We start from the raw sequence: 18,905 nt of genomic DNA on the forward strand, positions 1-18,905 counted from the left end.
GAGGAAGCACTGCCGTACCCCTGAGTATCAGCAGTGAGGAAGATTTGGAGGTCCTTCTCACAGTTGCCTCAGGAAGGCGCTCATCTCTCCTCCCTGTTGCTGCTGTCTGGCTGCTGGGGGTGAGGGGATGGCATCAAGCTGCTTCAGGGGAAGTTCAGGTTGGGTATTAGGGAAAAGCTCCACATGGGGAGGGTGAGCCAGCACAGGAATGGGCTCCTCGGGGAAGGGATCAAGGGCCCAAGCCAGTTGGCATTCAAGAAGCATTTGGAGATATATAGATATATATACGTTTTAACTCTTAGGTTGGCCTGCATGGAGTGAGGAGCAGGCCTAGGTGGTCATAGCGGATCCCTTCCTGCTTAGGAGAGCCTCTATCTATGTGAGTTTCTGCAGCCTCCTCAACCACCTTTCTCTTGCGTCTCTTCTTCTACAGAGCAGGAGGAAAAAAGACCCATAGCTTTGCACAAACCCCCAGTTGTGTGGGGCCAGGCTGCCGGTGCAGGGAGCTCAGGGCGCCACGTCCAACTGCCTTGGGCACCATGCTAGCGTGAGGCGTCCCTGCCCATGGCAGAGGGTTGGAACTAGATGATCTTAAGCCCCTTTCCAACCCAAACCATCCTAAGATATACCCTATGTCAGCAGCGCACCAGGCACACGCCCTGAGGTGCTCATCAAACCTTGCTTGTGCTTTTAACCCCCACGACAGCAAGCGCCAGGCTTTTACTGCGCCCAGCAAACCAGGTTTATTCCCGGCTGCTCCTTTTAACACCGGCAGGGTCACGACCGCTCGGGGCAGGGCGGAACCCGCAGCACCCTCTGCTCCGCTTAGAGCCCCACGCTCAGTGCCAGGCCGGGAGCCACCGCCCCGCAGCCCGGCAACGCCGAACCCGCCGCGGCCGAGGCAGAGCACGCTCAGGCGGGGGCGGAAGTGTCGTCACAGAAAGGCTTTCTGCCCTCCCACAGTGGAGGAAGGACGGGCTCGAAGATGGCGGCGCCGGAGGAGCGGTTGGTGTCGGACGGGGAAGGCAGTGCGCTGGGCTCGGCGCGGCTCTCCCCGCCCACGGTCTCGGAGCCTCACGACTGCCTGGCGCCCATGGAGCTGCCTCCTCAGAGCAACACGCTCATGGGGTTGCCCATCGTGGCGATCGAGAGCATCCTCAGCTTCCTGTCCTACGATGAGATAAGCCAGCTCCGCCTGGTAGGGGACGGGGGGCGATGGCCTTGCGGCAGCCGCGACCTGGGCTCGCGGGGGGGGGATGCCTTCCCATTGCCCTGGTGCCGCCGGCCCTGGGGCTGGAGCAGCGGTGGGAGGAGGTGCGAAGGTGGTGGCGGCGGCCCCGGCTGCCCCCCGCAGGGCTGCTGCTGTCGCCGGTGGGATGGGGCTTTCTTCCTTCTCCCCAGCGGTGCCCCAGCCCCTGGTACGGGGGTGATGGGGGTGTAGGTGTGTGCCTTCATTCAGGCTATCCTAAACGTCTTTTACTTTGCCCTGCTGCTTTCATTCCGGTCGTCCTCCGCGAGAAGCTACTGGGCTGCTAGAGTCTTATTTCTCCTGGTAACTGCTTTCCTTGGGGGTCCTGTCCATTGTGTTTCATGCCTGCATGTTTATTTTAACGTATAGAGCTAAAGCCTACAAGTGTAGGAGATGGCGAGCCTGCTGCTCCAAAGACTCTGCTTTATCTAGAAATCAGTGTGGAGTTAAAAAGAAGATGTAAAAAAGCCCTTGTGTGCCTGAAAGGCTGCCTGCTTCTTCCAGTCATAGTAATAGATCTAATAAAAGATACTACTTCTACCTCTGAACTTTATAATGCAAAAAAAGAGAAAAGGTGTGCAGCTGTCAATGAGGAGATCAGTGTGTATCAGTCTTTAACTGCTGGCCTGAGGAGCCTGATGACAAGCAGCTATCTTACGGAATTTCTTATGAGATCGTAAATGGAATAATAGGGAATTAATGCATAGCTTATGTAACCCTCAGTAAACTTGGATGTACTGTTTCTATTTTAAGAAGTCTTATTAGCCTAAACTGGATAATATTGCAAGCATATTTCTGCAGAGAATTAGACTATGCGTGTCCTGGATCAGCAACCTTGCATCTTGACTAACTTTAAACTGAAAGCTCTTCAAGCAGAAAATCTGTTCTTACTCGTACTGCACCAAGTACACCAGTACCTAAATATTTCTAGCATGCTGTCAGTCTGCTAAAGACTTCTGCTGCTTCTGTGAAAGTAGGTGGTAGAGCTGTGAAAAAGATGTAACACTGTCTTTTTGGATTGCAGCCACTGCTTTTAAGTACTTCCAATTTGAACAAAAAGAAGTAGGTATGTTTGGGTATGCTTAGTGTTGCATGGTCAGTATTGCAGTGCTAGGCACAGCCCTTTGCTGCAACTTTCCCATTGCATTTTATAAATTGTGGTGCCCGTGGGAGCTGTAACCAGTCAGTAGAAGGTTTTTTTCTTTTCTAAGTTAATGTTTGTAAGCAACGCTTTGTCAGCAGTGAAGCTGAGAATAGGAAAGATGGTGGTGTGAGGGCTAAACCAGCTGGCTGAGCACTCATTGCTTCTTGAGAAGTAAAATAAAACATTTCTGTGCTCTCTTGTGTAGCACCTGCAAGTTCATTTTCCCACATGACTGCTTGTTTCAGAAGTTTCAGAAATAGGCAAACCCAGATTGGATAAATACCAACTTTGACACACAGAGGGAACAATGCTAGACGTAAAATGAAGGAAACTATTCAGTTGGTCTTTCTCTATTTTTAGTTTTTGAGTCAGTAACAGCCAAGAAACTTAAAATCCATCCAGTTCCTTACTGTTCCCTTAAGCACATCAGAAGGCATTATGAGCATTCTTCTGAGAAGAAAGCACACTTGTCTTTGTTAACCAGCTGTAATACAGAGAACCAAAGCCCTTCTGGTTTGACCTAGTCAAAAGTACAGCTCATAACCACGTAAGCCTGATCAGCTAGGGCTTTTGTGTGGCCATTCAGAACCAAAGGTGTTCTCTTAGCAATCAACCTAAACAAAGTTTCTTCAAAGTTGTAGACACAAAACATGGATTCCCTAAACTGATCACTTGGATGCATTCTCTGTATCCCAGCATTGAAGGAAATGGATGTCCTAATCTCTTCTTTTTCTAGAGTACTGTACCTCTCCAATAAAAGAAAAATAATCTTTAAATTGAACTGGCATTAGATCTGGAGTCTGCACAAGAAGACAGACTAAGGAGTTGACTGGGTGGGAGGACAGAACATCAGAACATTTTCAAATGAAAATAGAGATAGGAACCTTTATTGTTTATATTGAGCATGATGAGGAGCATAATCTAAGGCTTAAGATCCATAAGCCTTTTTCTGTTCCCAAAGGCCAAGGCAAAGAACATTTCCTGCTGCTGATTGCTGTCAGGCAGGGCAAGACCATGGGCCCCTCATTGTGCAAAGGAGCACTTGCTTTCCTGAGCATAATGCTTTCTGCTCTTCCTGATGTTACTGCATTTGAAAATGCAAATTAAGCACTACTGGTTAAGTAGTGAAGTAGATCTAAATTAATGGAGACTGAACAATAGGTATTCAAAAAGCAGCCTTGTCTAAAATTGTGCAGTTCTTGAGTTACCAGAATTTGTTTCGAGAAAGCGAATGAGGGGAAAAGCAGTGGCTTTCATCCTTTTGAGTATGTACTTAATCTACTTCCCCATATATGTCATCATAAGAGAAACACAGAAAACCCAAAAGATCCAGATGTCTGAAGCTGTGATGTTCTGGATGAGCTGCAGCCTAGTACACTGGTATGGAAGCCAGCTCTATTCCAGCTTTTGAAGGCTTCTTGGATTTTTTTTTTTAATGATGTAAAGAAGCTCTGGAATTTTTACGTGAGTGGATAATAATGATATTTTTATATCCAATTTATATTCCACTTGCATGTCTGAGCTTGGAAATACACTTCTATTGAGGCTATTACTACAGCAAGCATGATTAAAACCAGTCTATGAACTCTTTCCATGAACACTCTGAGGAGAAGGTTATGGATTCTGACACACTTCAGAAGTGTCTTAGATTCTTCAGCAAACTTGTGCTTCTTTTCTGCAGAGCACAGATAAGGACTGAGGGCCTTTGGACAGCATGGATTTCATCTTCCCTTAGTTGCTGTAAATCTGTATTTATGAGTATTTCTATTTTAAAGCTTCTTGCTGAAGTCATCAACATTTTATCACTTGTATTTTACCCCAGAAAGGCATTATGAAACACTGAGTTTGTGTAGCCTCTAAGGAGAAAAATATATATTGAATCTAAATACAATGAGGATATTTTTATCTCTGTTTTGATCCCAGGTGAAGCTTGGAAGAAGTAAGGCATGCTTGAGGGAAGGGAAGCTGGTAGCAGTCGCTTAGTAGATTGTGTCAGTTAGTTTGTTTACTAAAAGAGGTATATTGTTCCTAGAAATATAGATGCTGTATAGTTTAAATGATGAACCATGAACCAGGTGAGAATTAAGAGGCGATTGATAAAATGAATTACAGACAAACATTCAGTTTCTGGTGGTACCTGTTACCTGTTTAGTGTTTGGCTTCTAGACTGATTATGGACACAAGTATGGGTAATGTCCAGAAATGGGAGCAAAGCATTACCCATTTGCTTGCATTACACAGCATTAAGAAGAATAAAAATACCCAGGGTTCAAAAATCTAGTGCATTTCGTATTACCCACTGGGACTTGGTGTCTTGGATGTGGGAGGCCTTCTGCAGACAGAAGGGTCCTTCCTGCCACCAGATGTCAGTATGCACATGGTTAAAACTACTGATTCCTCAGAATTTGTGCTTAATAAGGTATTGAGGATTGTTTTCTTTTTTTGTGCTGAACAGTTGCATAGCTAACATAGCCTTTGTGTGGGTGCTAATTCCTGATTCAGGGGTTTGACAGCATTAGTACTATGAGTATGCTGTGAAGTCTTGTACTGAAAATGGTAACAGGTTAAGGCATCCCTAATGCAGCTAATACCTCAGAAGGAACGTGATAATTTCCTTCTTTCTGTAGTTGAAGGGCCAGCATTATTGTTTATACTCTGGAAATGCTTTAGCTGATTCAGTGAATGCGGGAGAGAGTGCTGAGACTGTGCCTCTATAGTTAGCCTGTCTCATTCTTCTCCTTTGGCTGTTGACAAGGAAGGTCTAAGACAAAGGAGCACAGATGGATTCACAGCAATTGCTTAAAGGTCCATTAATACAGATCTGTTTGAAAATGGTCATTTCTTACTCACAGAACTTATACTAGCTGTGACTAGAACACCCACTGAAAGTAGAACTTTCAGTAGTGCCTTCCGTATAGACAGAAAATAATTGTAGGCTTTTCTGGGAGAAGTGAGAATCTTCTTCTTCAAGGAAGGAAATGGATAGCCTAATCTCTGTCTTTTTCTGTTTATACCTCAAGGTATAAACTTACATAAACTTTTAAAATTATGAAGTGAGTAGTTTATGGAGTGTTTATTTAAAAATAACCAAACAACAACAAAACCAAAGCTAATCCATTAGAAAGTTGGGTCACTGTGGGAGTTGTGCACTTCAGTAAAAAAACAACCCAAAACTGTCACAAAGAAACTCAGTAGAAACAATTTCAAAGGGCAGTTGATTTACCAACCTCACTCATCTTCAGACTTGAACTGCAGTTGCTTTAAACTTTTGTATAAGTTGGCTTTGTCTCGTAACTGGTTACATGGCGAAGGTTTAAATGTAGCCGTTTATTGAGGGTTGGTTTTTTGGTTGTTGTTTTTTTTTGCAGCTATAAATATCTTTTATCCCTGCATCTGTTGAAAAAAAATTGAGGAATGTTGGTACCCAACATGGTAAATAAAGGAATCTGTTAAACAGAGAATACATTATACACAAAGGAATCTTGTTTCACGTGCAGTGTATTGCATAAATGTTTAAATTTAATTGTGGCTATCTTCAAAAACATAAGCCTTAAATGCTGAAGGAAACCCATCATGATTTCTTGCTTTTAAAAGCTTCTTTTTTGAGACTATAAAACATTAACTTGATTTACCAGAATCACTCTGGAGACAATGTTAAAAGCCAGGTACAGGCATTTGCAACTTCCATTAAACTTTTATCTGCTTATGTATGGGTGGTATCCAGCCTCCTGTCTCTTGTTAAGCAATATCAGGAGATAATGATATCAGAGATTGTGAACTGCATGGAACATAGCTGCCTTTTTTTTGGAGTATCCTTGTTAGAAAGCCTTTTTAGAGGTGGTGATGCCTTAAGCTTAACTACAGTTTCTGCTTCTTAAAATGTAGAAAAAACAATAAGAGAATCTTTTACCACTCAGCAACTATGGATAAGGTAATAGTAAAAGTGACTTGTGGCCTTAATTGAGCATGAAGTTTTTCTTTTTACTTAAATCCAGGTTTGCAAGCGAATGGACTTGGTTTGCCAGAGGATGTTAAATCAGGGATTTCTGAAAGTGGAAAGATACCACAACTTGTGTCAAAAGCAAGTTAAAGCTCAGCTTCCAAGGTCTGTACCAGTTAAAACTGTACTTATATTTAAATGTGCTAGATTCTTTTATGCAGAGTATTGGAAAGGAATTTGTTGCTGGCTAATTCTGCTTATTTATATATTGAAAAATTGAGTCACAGTTGGTTTTATTTATTTATTTTTTTCCCCCAAAAGCACCTTGACTTAAGATCTAATTAGAGAATAATGATGTGGATGAATGTAAGTTGTCGTATACTATGTACAGGAATATTGGAAAGTGTCTGTGGTGTTTTAAACAGAGAAAAGAGTAGATATGTGCTACTCTTTTCTTCTGGCAAATCAAGCAAGGACTCCTAGAAATGAATAAATGCCATTCTTTTTTAGGACTGACTCCCTTTATTTATCTACGACTGCTTGAAAAAACAGCAAATTTTTTTCAATGTCAAGGATTAAACAGGGAAAGGGAGTGAAGTTTGACATGTGAGCATTGCTGGGAGCTAGTTTCTCACTTAAAGCAATATTTTTTTTCTCCCCTTTATGATGAATTAAGTGTAGCTACTGCTGTGTCCTGTCAGATTTCTCAAAGTGAAGAGACTCAATGTTGTTTATTGTAGAGATCCTTTGTCAAAATAACTTGCATCTCAACCTCAATTTTGTAGCAAGCACTATTAATATATTAAATTTGTCAGCTGCATTGAAGTATTAACTGTAGGAACATGGGAGGATGAAAATATTCACACTGACTTAGTGTCTACTGCTAGTTAGTAGTGAAAGTTTGTTTTTAAATAGTCCTAAATTACATACAGAGTTCATGGATCACATAAGGTGATTATTTAGAGAACAAATTCTGTCTCAGTGTGGTATGCTATTACTAGCTGGTTCTCAATCCACAGCAGGTTATTTCCATACAGACAGAACTAATGTTAGTGGTTACGTTTTCAAACCTCAGAGGGTTTTACAGGTGAAGTTAACTTGAGTGATTTTTACTGTTTCATTTTGTTGACTCATTGTTAAATCTGTGTCACTTAATGGTCTGTCTTCTAGACGGGAATCAGAAAGAAGAAACCATTCATTAGCACGTCATGCAGACATCCTTGCTGCTGTAGAAACAAGGCTCTCTTTGTTAAATATGACTTTCATGAAGTATGTGGATTCCAATCTCTGTTGCTTCATACCTGGAAAGGTAAAACATGCTTTATTAAGTGAATGTATACCAGTGTTTAAAAAATATAGTTGTGTAACTTAACTTGGGACAGCTGGGACAAACTTATATAATGTGTATATGAAACTGTGTTTCATAACTTGCAAGCAAACACACAACCCAATGCTCTGCTATAACAGTCTGGAATGAATGAACCAGACTGTATCTAAATATTAATGTTTTTAAACTCAATTTCAATTTTCCTTTAGGTTATCTCTTAGTTCTGATGTGTGAATTGTGGCATATATCTCTTATACAACCTTTTACAAGAAACACACGATATGTAGGGTTTAATTCTCAACTTTAATTCCACAAAATGGCTGGAGCCCAGGTCATCAGAAAACGCAGTAATTTGGACTACATGTAACACTAAGCACACAGTCAGGAAGATTTTAGGCACCTTTCTTAAGGATTTGAGTACTTCAGATTATTTGAATTAAGGTATTTAGTATGGGGAAACATTGTTCAGTATCGGGGTATTTTTTGTACAGTAGGCAAAATTAGTTTTAATGTGCTAAAAGTGTACTAAATGTGACTACTACTGAACAATTCCTGTGTTTCAGAATAATACCTCAACATAAAATATAAATTATGCAGGGGAGATGTACATCAGAGATAGCACTGGTTTGTAAAATGTGATAATGGAAGTGCTCAGGGGAATTGACAAAATCATGATCTGAGGAGGACTGGTACAGCTCAGGGTTGAAACAAGATCTGTGAACATTAGCCTAATGCTCTATTCATTGATCTTTCCATTTGGAAATGGTGGATGATATTAATTCTTCATGGGCAGATAATGGAATTGCACTGGGCTGAGTGGAGAACTTAAACGTTGGGTTCAGGTGAGGCATGGCAGGCATTTCTCCAGTACAGTGGGATAGACTGTTGGCATGAAATGTATTTTTATCTTGAAGAGGGGTTAACTTGATCTCTTGATACTCTTGGTGACTAGATATTTAATTTTAAATCATTATAATTTAAGGTATGTTTATTTGATTTTATTTTTTATATATGCCATGTATTTTTAAAAATTTAATATAAAATTAAACTTAAGTCCTTGATTCTCGCATGATAAATGGAATACTTAAAAGAAATACTGCCTTACTTTTGTGAAGAGTAGACAGAAAGGCAATACTCGGCTAGACCTGGGGTATGCAGGTGTTGGGCAAGTGAGCGTGCCAGCCATTTCCCTTGTGTGTAACGAGTCATAAGAACCTTGTTTGTATTCTGATAGAACAGCTAAAAAGGGGGTATGCGTGTGTGTGTTATAGTGTATGAGCTTACTCTGCCAACAGATTCAAGGCTCAGAGTTCATTTACAGTCTAGTTCCCCCCACAAAATTTTGTTTGAATGAAGCTGCCACAGAACTGTCAGGAACTGTCTAACTGTGTTAGAATATGTGAATCCTGATTTGAGGTTTGGCATACTGTGTGAGGGGTCCTGGTGATATCAGAGCTCTCCTGAAAATTTTCCTGTTGAGGATGCTTGAAGGATGTTGTTGCTAACGGGATATAGAGTGGGTTAAATTAGAGAAGTCTTTGGTAAGCTCATTGTGTGATGAGACTTTTGTCTAGCTTTTGCAACCTTTTAGCTAAGCTTCCCTTATTAAAACAGAAGATGCAACTGTAATATCTTACCTATGATTCTAAGTCCTTAATATCTGTGCTGTTCAGGAGATTCTTCAACCATTCTTAGCCCAGTGTCAGTAGTTTTGGTGCTAAGAGACCAGCACTCCTATATTGACCTATCTTACAGCCCCATGCTATAATTCATAGATTAGCAAGGCACCTTTTGTCTCTCTCTATCCTACAAGAAGGGCTTGCTTTTCAAACATATTAAGAGGGTGCTTATGTTCTCTGCCAGTAGTGGATTGATATTTTGTAAAGTAATATATTTTGGACTTAATCAGAATTTGCAATATTCCGGGTGTATGCAAGTGGACTCAGATAAATATTTGCATCAGTTCACACTGACATAATTCTTGCTACTCCATTCATGTGTTTCATAACTTACTGGGGAAGTGACTTGCTTCAGGTTCTCCAGAAAGAAATTACTATGCTCTACTGAGTATAGATTATATAAGTCAAGTATAGATGTAGTGAAACAACATTTCACACAATGAGCCTCATTCCATGAATTTGAAGAGAGTTGTTATGACAGATCAAGTGAAGAGCTTCTCTGATATATCATGAACAGCACTTCATTTCAAAAAGCTGATCTAGAACTGAGCACACGGTGTATGCGATAGTTATGTAGTAAAAGCCCCTGAATATGCCTTCTAAAATGGTCTGAAATAATCGTGCTTTTACCATAAAATCCTAATTCTTCTTAAATGTTTTAGGTAATAGATGAAATTTATCGTGTGCTAAGATATGTAAACTCTACAAGAGCTCCTCAGAGAGCTCATGAAGTTCTCCAAGAACTAAGGGACATTTCCTCCATGGCTATGGAATATTTTGATGAGAAGATTGTTCCAATACTGAAAAGAAAGATGCCTGGGTCAGATGTATCAGGACGGCTGATAGGAACTGCCCCAGGTATTAATTCCAACGTAACATCTATTTTGTTCTTCTGTTTAAAAATTACAGCACTGCATCTTTTCAAAGCTCCCTCCCTTAAATGTGAGCTTTATTACATAAACATTGATGACACTTGTTTCTTAGGAATGCTAATTGAAATTCATTTGCTTTGAAATTTAAGGAGCCTTTGTACTACCAAAAGAACAGTCACTTGAATGTATGTTAGAATTCTGCATAGTGTGTATTCATGAAACAAACGCTTTTGTGCCACCAATGAATGAGACACTATCGTTGGCACTTGGTTGAAATTTGGCACATGAGATGACAACTTGATGCCTTTTATTTTCAGGACAATCAGCAAATGAATTAACCTAAGCTGCTGTAGCGCATAAAGGGCTAGAACATCCTTGTATGTGCTTCTCTTTTTTTACTTTCCCGGAGCACTAATGTATACACTAACACGCAAAACACTGACAGGCAATCATAAAAAGGCAATTCCAATAACAGTTTATAAATAACCAATTAAACTGGTCCTTCATGTACTCTGTCAGACTTTCTGGAACTTTTCTGAACCAAAGTCTAAGGTAGTTGTCTCTTAGAATGGCCAAAAGCAAAAGGTTAGTACCCATATTATTTTCCCTGTGCTGAACATCTTCACGCTTCTTGAGGACTGTAAAATTAATTCTCTGAAAAGATAACTTAATACAAATGAAAAATATTTACATCCTAAGTAAAAGCAACAGGCTTGACTGTAGGAGCTGCTTGTTGTTTCTGGTATGTCCTGTTCATCTTCTAGCCATCAGTTTGTATACCACCTCTCAATTATATCCTGGTAGTTATACCTGAAGTCCATTGAGTCTCTTGGTTGAGGATGATTACCCAAAGCCATAGTTGATGTCAGTCAGCTTTTCAAGGCCAAGGCTTCATGTCACAGAAGAATACCTCTCTTGTGTTGAGGGAGGAGCAAAACCCCCTTAACGGAGACCCTTGAGTGTTACATAACAATAACTGTGCTGGCATCCTAACAGGAGGAAAAGGATGTTCCTGTAGGATGCTCCATACTATACTCTCTGTGCAGCACTTAAAAATTGCACCTTCCTTGCACAGGCCACTACTAGAAGAGTAAAGTGATAGACACCTTGTGTGATAAAGTGTATGTACCTTTTATGATAAAGTGATAGAGATAAATCCATTAGGATAGATAGTGATAAATGCCTCTTGTGATACATAAAGTAATAGATGCCTCTTACGATAGCGATAACCTTTACAATAAAGTGATGGATATCTCTTACGATAATGTGATAAGACAATTTTACAATAGTTAAAGTGATGAACACCTTTTATGATACATAAAATGATAGAGACCATTACGACAGATAAAGTGATAGCTACCTCTCATAGATAAAGAGATAGATACCTTTTACGAAAGATAGTGCTATACACTTCTTACAATTAAGTTACAGATGTTTAGTCTCCTTGATTTACAGGTTGGTTGTTAAAATCAAGAGCCCCAAGCACTAAATCCAGTTTGGTTTTAGGATTTAGGAATCATCGTTGTAAAAGACGGAAAGTAAAATGTGTTCTTCCAAAAAGTAAGTTAAACAGTAGTATCTTGTTAAGTCTCAAACCACAGAAAAGTGATAGATGCCTCTTAGGATAAAGTGGTGGATACCTGTTATGAAAATAAAACGTGATAGATGCCTCTAATGATACATAAGGTGATAGATGCTTCTTGTGATAGATAAGGTGATAGATGTCTCTTACGATAGCAATAGACAGAATCATAGAATCATTAGGGTTGGAAAAGACCCCAAGATCATTTAGTTCCAACCCCTCTGCCATGGGTAGGGACACCTTGCACTGACCCGTGTCACCCAAGGCTCTGTCCAAGCTGGCCTTGAACACTGCCAGGGATGGAGCATTTACAACTTCCTTGGGTAACTCGTTCCAGAGCCTCACCACCCTCACAGTAAAGAACTTCTTCCTAAACTTCCCCTGTTTAAGTTTGAACCCATCAGCCCGTGTCCTGTCACTACAGTGCCTAATGAAGAGTCCCTCCCCAGCATCTTTGTAGCTCCCTTCAGACACTGGAAGCTGTTCTGAGGTCTCCACACAGCTTCTCTTCTCCAGGCTGAACAGCCTCAGCTTTCTCAGCCTGGCTTCGTACAGGAGGTGCTCCAGTCCCCTGATCATCCTTGTGGCCCTCTTCTGGACTTGCTCCAACAGTTCCATGTCCTTTTTATATTGAGGACACCAGAACTGTACACAGTACTCCAAGTGAGGTCTCAAGAGAGCAGAGTAGATGGCTCTAAGGGTTGATAAAGTGATAGATGGCTTAGGATTGATAAAGTGATGGACACGCATAAGATAAATAAAGGATAGATACTTCTTATGATAAAGTGATAGATACCTCTTATGATAAAATGTTGGACAGGTGTTACAAAACATAAAGCTATAGATGACTATGATAGATAAAGTGATAGATGCCTCTAATGATAGTGATAGATGCTTCTCAGGGTTGATAAAGTAATAGATACCTCTTATGATAGTGATGGACACCTGTTACGAAAGATAAAGCAATAGATACCTGTTACAAAAGATAAAATGATGGGTACCTCTATGATAGATAAAGCAACAGATGCCTCTTATGATAAAGTGATGCCTCTGATGATAGATAAGGCAATAGCTGTCTCTAATGATAGATAAAGAGAGAAATGCCTATAATGATAGATTAGGCTATAGATGCCTCAATGATACATAAAGCAGTAGGTGCCTCTTAGGATTGATAAAGTAATAGATGGCTGTTATGATTGATAAAGTGGTAGATGCCTCCATAATTGATAAAGTGATAAGATGCCTCTATGATAGACAAAGTGATAGATACCTCTGTGATAGTTGAAATGATCGATGCCTCTTGATAAAGTAATAGATAGCTTTTATGATTGATGAAGTAATAGATGCCTCTAATGATATAGAGGCATCTATCACTTTACCTCTAATGATAGGTAAAGTGATAGATGCCTCTGGTAAATTCATAGATGCCTCTATGATAGATAATGTGATAGATGCTTCTAATGATTAGTGAAGTGATAGATGTCTTTTATTACAGATAAAGTGATAGATTTCACTTACGATAAACTGATGCCTATAATGATAGAGGAGGCAATAGATGCCTCAATGATATATAAAGAGGTAGATGCCTCTTAAGATAGTGATAGATGCCACATGGGATTGATAAAGTGATAGATGCCACATGGGATTGATAAAGTGATAGATGCCTCCATAATAGATAAAGTGATAAGATGCCTCTATGATAGATAATGTGTTAGATAGCTCTATAATAGATAATGTAATAGACGTCTCTACAACACATAGGATTGATAAAGTGATAGATGGTTCTTATGATAAACTAATGCCTCTAATGATAGGTAAGGTGATTGATGCCTCTACTGATGGTGATAAATGCCTCTTAGAATTGATAAAGTGATAGATGGGTCTTAGAATTGATAAAGTAATAGATGGGTCTTAGAATTGATAAAGTAATAGATGGCTCCTGTGATAAAGTGATAGATGCCTCCATAATAGATAAAGTGATAAGATACCTCTATGATAGATAGTGATAGATGCCTCTAATAATAGATAAATTGATAGATGTCTCTTATGATAAAGTGATAGGTGTCTCTAAAAGATAATGTGATAGATATCTCTATGATTGATAACATAATGGATGCTTCTGTGATAGGTAAAGCAATAGGTGCCTCTGTGATAGATAAAGCGATAGATGCCTCTGTGATAAAGTGATAAATGCCTCTTATGATAAACTGATGCCTCTAATGATAGATAAGGTGATTGATGCCACTGATGATAACAATAGATGCCTCTTAGGATTGATAAAGTGATAGGTGGCTTTTAGGGTTGATAAAGTGATAGATAGCTCTTATGATAAAGTGATGGACACCTATATGATAAATGAAAGGATAGAAGCCTCGTAGGACGGATAAAGTAATAGACACCTTTTATGATAATTAAAGTGATAGACACCTGTTATGATAGAGGAAGCGATGGATGCCTCTATGATAGATAAACTGGTAGATGTCTCTTAGGATGGATGAGGTGATAGATGCCTATAATGATAGCTAAAGCAGAAGATGCCTCTACTGGCAGATGAAGAGGTAGATGTCTTTTAGGATTGGTAAAGTGGTAGATGTCTCTTATGATAAAGTGATGGACACGTATATGATAGGATAGATGCCTCCTATTATAAAGTGATAGATAACTCTTATGATAGTGATGGACACCTATTATGAAAGATAAAGCGATAGATGCCTCTTATGATAGATAAATTGATAGATGCTTCTAATGATAAAGTGATAGATGCTTATAATGATAGATAAGGTAATAGATGCCTCAACAATAGATAAAGCGGTAGATGCCACCGATAATAAAGTGGTAGATTACTCTTACGGTAGCAATAGATGGCTGTTAGGATTGATAAAGTGATAGGTGCCTCCTTGATGGATAAAGTGATAGAAGCCTCTAAAGATAGATGAAGTGATAGATGCCTCTAAAGATAGATGAAGTGATAGATGCCTCTAATGATAGATGAGGCAATAGATGCCTTTTATGATCATGGTAGATGGCTCTTAGGATTAAGTGATAGATACCTGTTGTGATAAAGTGATAAACTTTTTTATGATAGATAAAGTGATGGGCACCTATATGATAGCTAAAGGGATAGACGCCTCTTAGGATGCATAAAGGGGTAGACGCCTTTTACGATATTTAAAATTATAGACACCTGTTTTGATAGAGGAAGTGATGGATGCCTCTAACTACAGATAAGGCGATAGACACCTTATGACGAAGTGATGGGCAACTTTTATGACGAAGTGATGGGCAACTTTTATGACGAAGTGATGGGCAACTTTTATGATAGTGGTAGACCCCTCATGATAAAGTGATAGATGCCTGTTACGATAGATGAAGCGACAGATGCCTCTTAATGATAGTCACAGATGGCTGTTAGGATTGATAGTGATAGATGACTTTTATGATAGTCATAGATGCCTCTTATGATAGAGAAAGTGATGAACATCTTTTACGATAAAGTGATGGGTGCCTCTTTAGGATGGTGAAGTGATGGGCACCTCTTATGATAAAAGTGATAGATGCCTTTTACAATAGTTAAAGTGGTCTGTACCTCTTAACGATAAAGGAAGTGACAGACGCCTGTTATGATAGAGAAAGTGATGGAGGCCTATTATGATAAAGTGATGGATACCTTTTACAGGATCCTCTTAAGATAGATAAATTGATAGATGCCTCTTAGGAATGATAAAGCGATAGATGTCTCTTGGGGTAAGTACCTCTTGCCATAGAGGAAGTGGTAGATAGCTCTTATGATAGATAGCTCTTATGATAGATAGCTCTTATGATAGATAAAGTGATAGATACCTTATGAAGAGACATAACTTATTCTGTAGCTTTTAGTGTCCTTGATTTGCAGGATCTTTAGTAAAATCAGGATTCCCAGGCGCAGAACCTAGAATGATTTTAGCGTTTAGGAAGAGTCGTTCTAAGGAATGGAAAGTAAAATGTGTTCGTCCAAAAAGTAAGTGCAAGTATGGTACCTTGCTAACCCTTGTTAAGCCCCAAACCACAAAATTTTAGAGCTTTAGTTGTCCACAACTAAGACAGCACAGTTTTATTCCTCCATTGAAATATATATATGACTATTTTGTAATAAATAATTTATAGACATGTTGTTGGGTTTTGACCTAACATCTGTTAACACTAAGTCTAGATGGTGTCTTTATGTAATTTTTCATACAGCAAAAGGCAGGCAGCTTATATACAGAAAATTAATGATGAGCTGTTTTCCACACTACTGAGAATCTTACGTATTTTAAATTAAGCTAATTGTGCTCTGGGATGCCATGTGCTCTTGTTTTACACTTAAATCGTAGAATGGTTAGGGTTGGAAAGGAACTTAAGATCATCTAGCCATGGGGAGGGACACCTCGCACTAGACTATGTCACCCAAGGCTCTGTCCAGCCTGGCCTTGAAGACTGCCAGGGATGGAGCATTTACCACTTCTTTGGATAGCAGTTCCTGTGCCTCACCACTCTCATGATAAAGAACTTCTTCCTTATATCTAACCTGAATCTCCTCTGTGTAAGCTTTAATCCATTACCCCTTGTCCTGTCACTGCAATCCCTGATGAAGAGTCCCTTTCCAGCATCTTTGTAGGCCCCTTTCAGATACTGGAAGGCTGCTATGAGGTCTCCACACAGCTTCTCTTCTTCAGGCTGAACAGCCCCAATTTTCTAAGCCTACCTTTGTAACTGTAAATATGTTGACATGTTCACATAACTTGCAACCAATATTCAGATTTATGTTTGGGGAGTAGGGATAAGTAAAATATGAAAACTGGGACACAGTTTCTGTCTTAAAGTTGTAGAGGATTAATTGCAATTTTCTCTGAAGTTCCAGGACCTTCTGCTGCACTGACAACAATGCAGCTTTTCTCCAAGCAGAACCCTTCAAGACAGGAAGTCACTAAACTCCAGCAGCAAATAAGAGCAAATGGCACAGGCTTGACATCGTTAAAGCGTGAAATCTCAGAGCTTCGCATCAAGGTGCAAGAGCAACAGAAACAACTCCAAGATCAAGATCAGAAACTGCTTGAGCAAACCCAAATCATAGGTGAACAGAATGCCCGATTGGCTGAGCTTGAACGCAAGCTGCGAGATGTGATGGAGAGCACAGTAGGAAATTCTTCAGGGTCCAGCTCAAATGAACAATCTCCTAGAAAACGGAGGAAGACGGTTGAATCCACAGACTGTCCTAGGAAATCTAAACGCCTTCGAAACAGAAAATAACTTGGGAGTAAACAACACTTTCAGGAGGATACACTTATCTTTAGTAGCCCAAGCAGGTCTGCTTGTTTGTGACTAGCTTCATGGTGTCACTTAGGCTGCTGGTTCTTCAAAACACCACTTAGACTTGAACAGTAATTTTCTTTCATTGAGACTTTTCCCCTGCTATCTGTATGGATGGGCCTAATGCACAAAATCTTTCAGATTTGCAACAGTTACATACTAACCAGACCTGCTCTGTTATGTTTTGAGAGGGTAACTTTTTTTTGTGCCGATGTGTTTAAAGTAAACTTATTTGTGTTTATGCATATGTTCAAATAAAAACCTTAAATAAATTCAGTCTTAACTGATTAAAAAGTTAAGCATAAAAACAAATGTCCTGTTCACTTGAAGCAAAGATCCATTTGTAAAATCTTGGTTTAGAGAACTTGAACTTTTTTTGTTAAAAGTGACCTTGTCTGGAATGTCTGAAAAGTAGTTAATACTTTTGGGGGGTCTCTGTAACAAGTAACACTGACTTCTTAAGCTACAGTATTGGCTATGTATTTTTGTAAACTTAAAAGGAAAGGCCTCTGTCTGGTCTTCACATGCACACCCCGTGGATGTTGGTCTTGGGAGTCATATTCCACATTTGCATGGATTTATGCATGTGCAGCTTAGTCAGCCTACCAAAATCATTTGCCTGAAGTTGTTCGGAACTCTGGGAGAGAGCAGAGACCTATAAAGCAATTTCTTTGTTCCTCAGCCATAGCTTAGTATCTGCTTTCTGACAATGATGTGGTCTCACCCAGGTGAGTTTGAACCCCGGTGCTCTCCCTCTCTCACTGCCTGTAAATCACAGGTATGGTTAGGCAGAGCTGGGGAACTGAGATCACTTGATTCACAGGCCAACATTTAATCAGTATCAAATTGTCCCCAGAATACCCAAGCTCAGGGGGACATGTTTGAATGAAATTCTGTATTGTGGAAAAACTTCAACTATTATGTGTGTATGTGTTTGGGGTGGGGTGGAAATTTCTCTGTAACGCTGATGACAATATTCTACAGTTTCCTTATCCGAAAAAGTAAATCACTTCAGACAAAGCTTTAATTTCTTTTGCACCTCTGTTTTGAGCTTGTAACTGGAAAAGCATGTCTTGCACTGTTCAGTCTCTCTGATCACCTTAACAACCTCAGAGTTGTGTACAGTGATTTATTTTTTTTCCCCCATCTGTATATTTTTGGAACTTTATACAAATACCATTGTCCTTGTTTTTGTTTTAATGTACTAAACTATGTAGCTTTATCCTTTGACTTACGTTTTTTTTTTTTAATTAGCTACTGCTTTGTGTTTAGGTGGTACTGAATTCAAATTGGTGTGGCACTGAAAATGCAAATACTGCATTTGGAGCTGGTCAGAATCTTGCTGTTATTACCATGAGTTAAAGTGCAAATTTCTCATACGTTTTATGTGGCTGTCAGCATCACGTAGTGGTTGTATTTAAATCGGTGAACAAAGCAGAAATTGTCTGGTCAAATGTTACACGATTGTGGGGAAAAGCAACCTTTCCTTAAAACTTCAGCTACAAGTTTTACTTCTAAAACATATTAGCTCATATCAGAAGTAACATTGCAAATGCCTAATATTTAGCAGACATTTAATTTTTAAATAAACTTGTTGGGTGGTTTGTGTCCTTTAAAAAAAACCCAAACATACTGCTTAAAAGAAGCATCCAGGAAGTGATACAAAGTTATCTGAGGGAAAGGTTAAACTGTTAAAGGAGTAAATTGCCTTTTTTACTGTTACGGACCTCTTTAAGGTAGGTATCTGCTGTTCAGTTTAAAAGCATATATTTTGTCTTTTAGAA

At 39.5% G+C, this 18,905-nt stretch overlaps 2 protein-coding genes across 3 annotated transcripts in view; both read left to right on the forward strand.

Moving 5' to 3' along the window:
* DEGS1 (delta 4-desaturase, sphingolipid 1) overlaps positions 1–18,905 on the forward strand; it is an 88,244-nt gene that overhangs the window by 60,668 nt on the left and 8,671 nt on the right. The window lies entirely within an intron of this gene.
* FBXO28 (F-box protein 28) lies at positions 947–18,580 on the forward strand. Of its 2 annotated transcripts, XM_057398815.1 has the most exons (6): positions 947–1,198; positions 6,389–6,498; positions 7,504–7,642; positions 10,002–10,197; positions 11,718–11,771; positions 16,667–18,580. In XM_057398815.1, exons 1-6 carry the CDS (start codon positions 986–988, stop codon positions 17,059–17,061), a joined length of 1,107 nt encoding a protein of 368 aa, XP_057254798.1. In that variant the 5' UTR covers positions 947–985; the 3' UTR covers positions 17,062–18,580. The 2 variants fall into 2 exon arrangements, with proteins under 2 accessions (XP_057254798.1, XP_057254799.1); XM_057398816.1 differs by lacking the exon at positions 11,718–11,771 and having other exon boundaries at positions 16,667–18,343.

Source organism: Pezoporus wallicus, unplaced genomic scaffold, assembly GCF_028554395.1.
Source record: "Pezoporus wallicus isolate ANWC-B61680 ecotype Strahan unplaced genomic scaffold, APGP_CSIRO_Pwel_v1 contig_5231, whole genome shotgun sequence".
NCBI lineage: Eukaryota > Metazoa > Chordata > Aves > Psittaciformes > Psittacidae > Pezoporus > Pezoporus wallicus.

What these genes read in the sequence shown, in the direction of transcription:
- FBXO28 (XM_057398815.1), top strand. Translation starts at nt 986, where the DNA reads ATGGCGGCGCCGGAGGAGCGGTTGGTGTCGGACGGGGAAGGCAGTGCG. An exon ending in GTTAAAGCTCAGCTTCCAAG is followed by an intron (nt 6,499 to 7,503) that starts GTCTGTACCAGT and finishes TCTGTCTTCTAG; the next exon opens with ACGGGAATCAGAAAGAAGAA. An exon ending in GCTGATAGGAACTGCCCCAG is followed by an intron (nt 10,198 to 11,717) that starts GTATTAATTCCA and finishes GTTTGGTTTTAG; the next exon opens with GATTTAGGAATCATCGTTGT.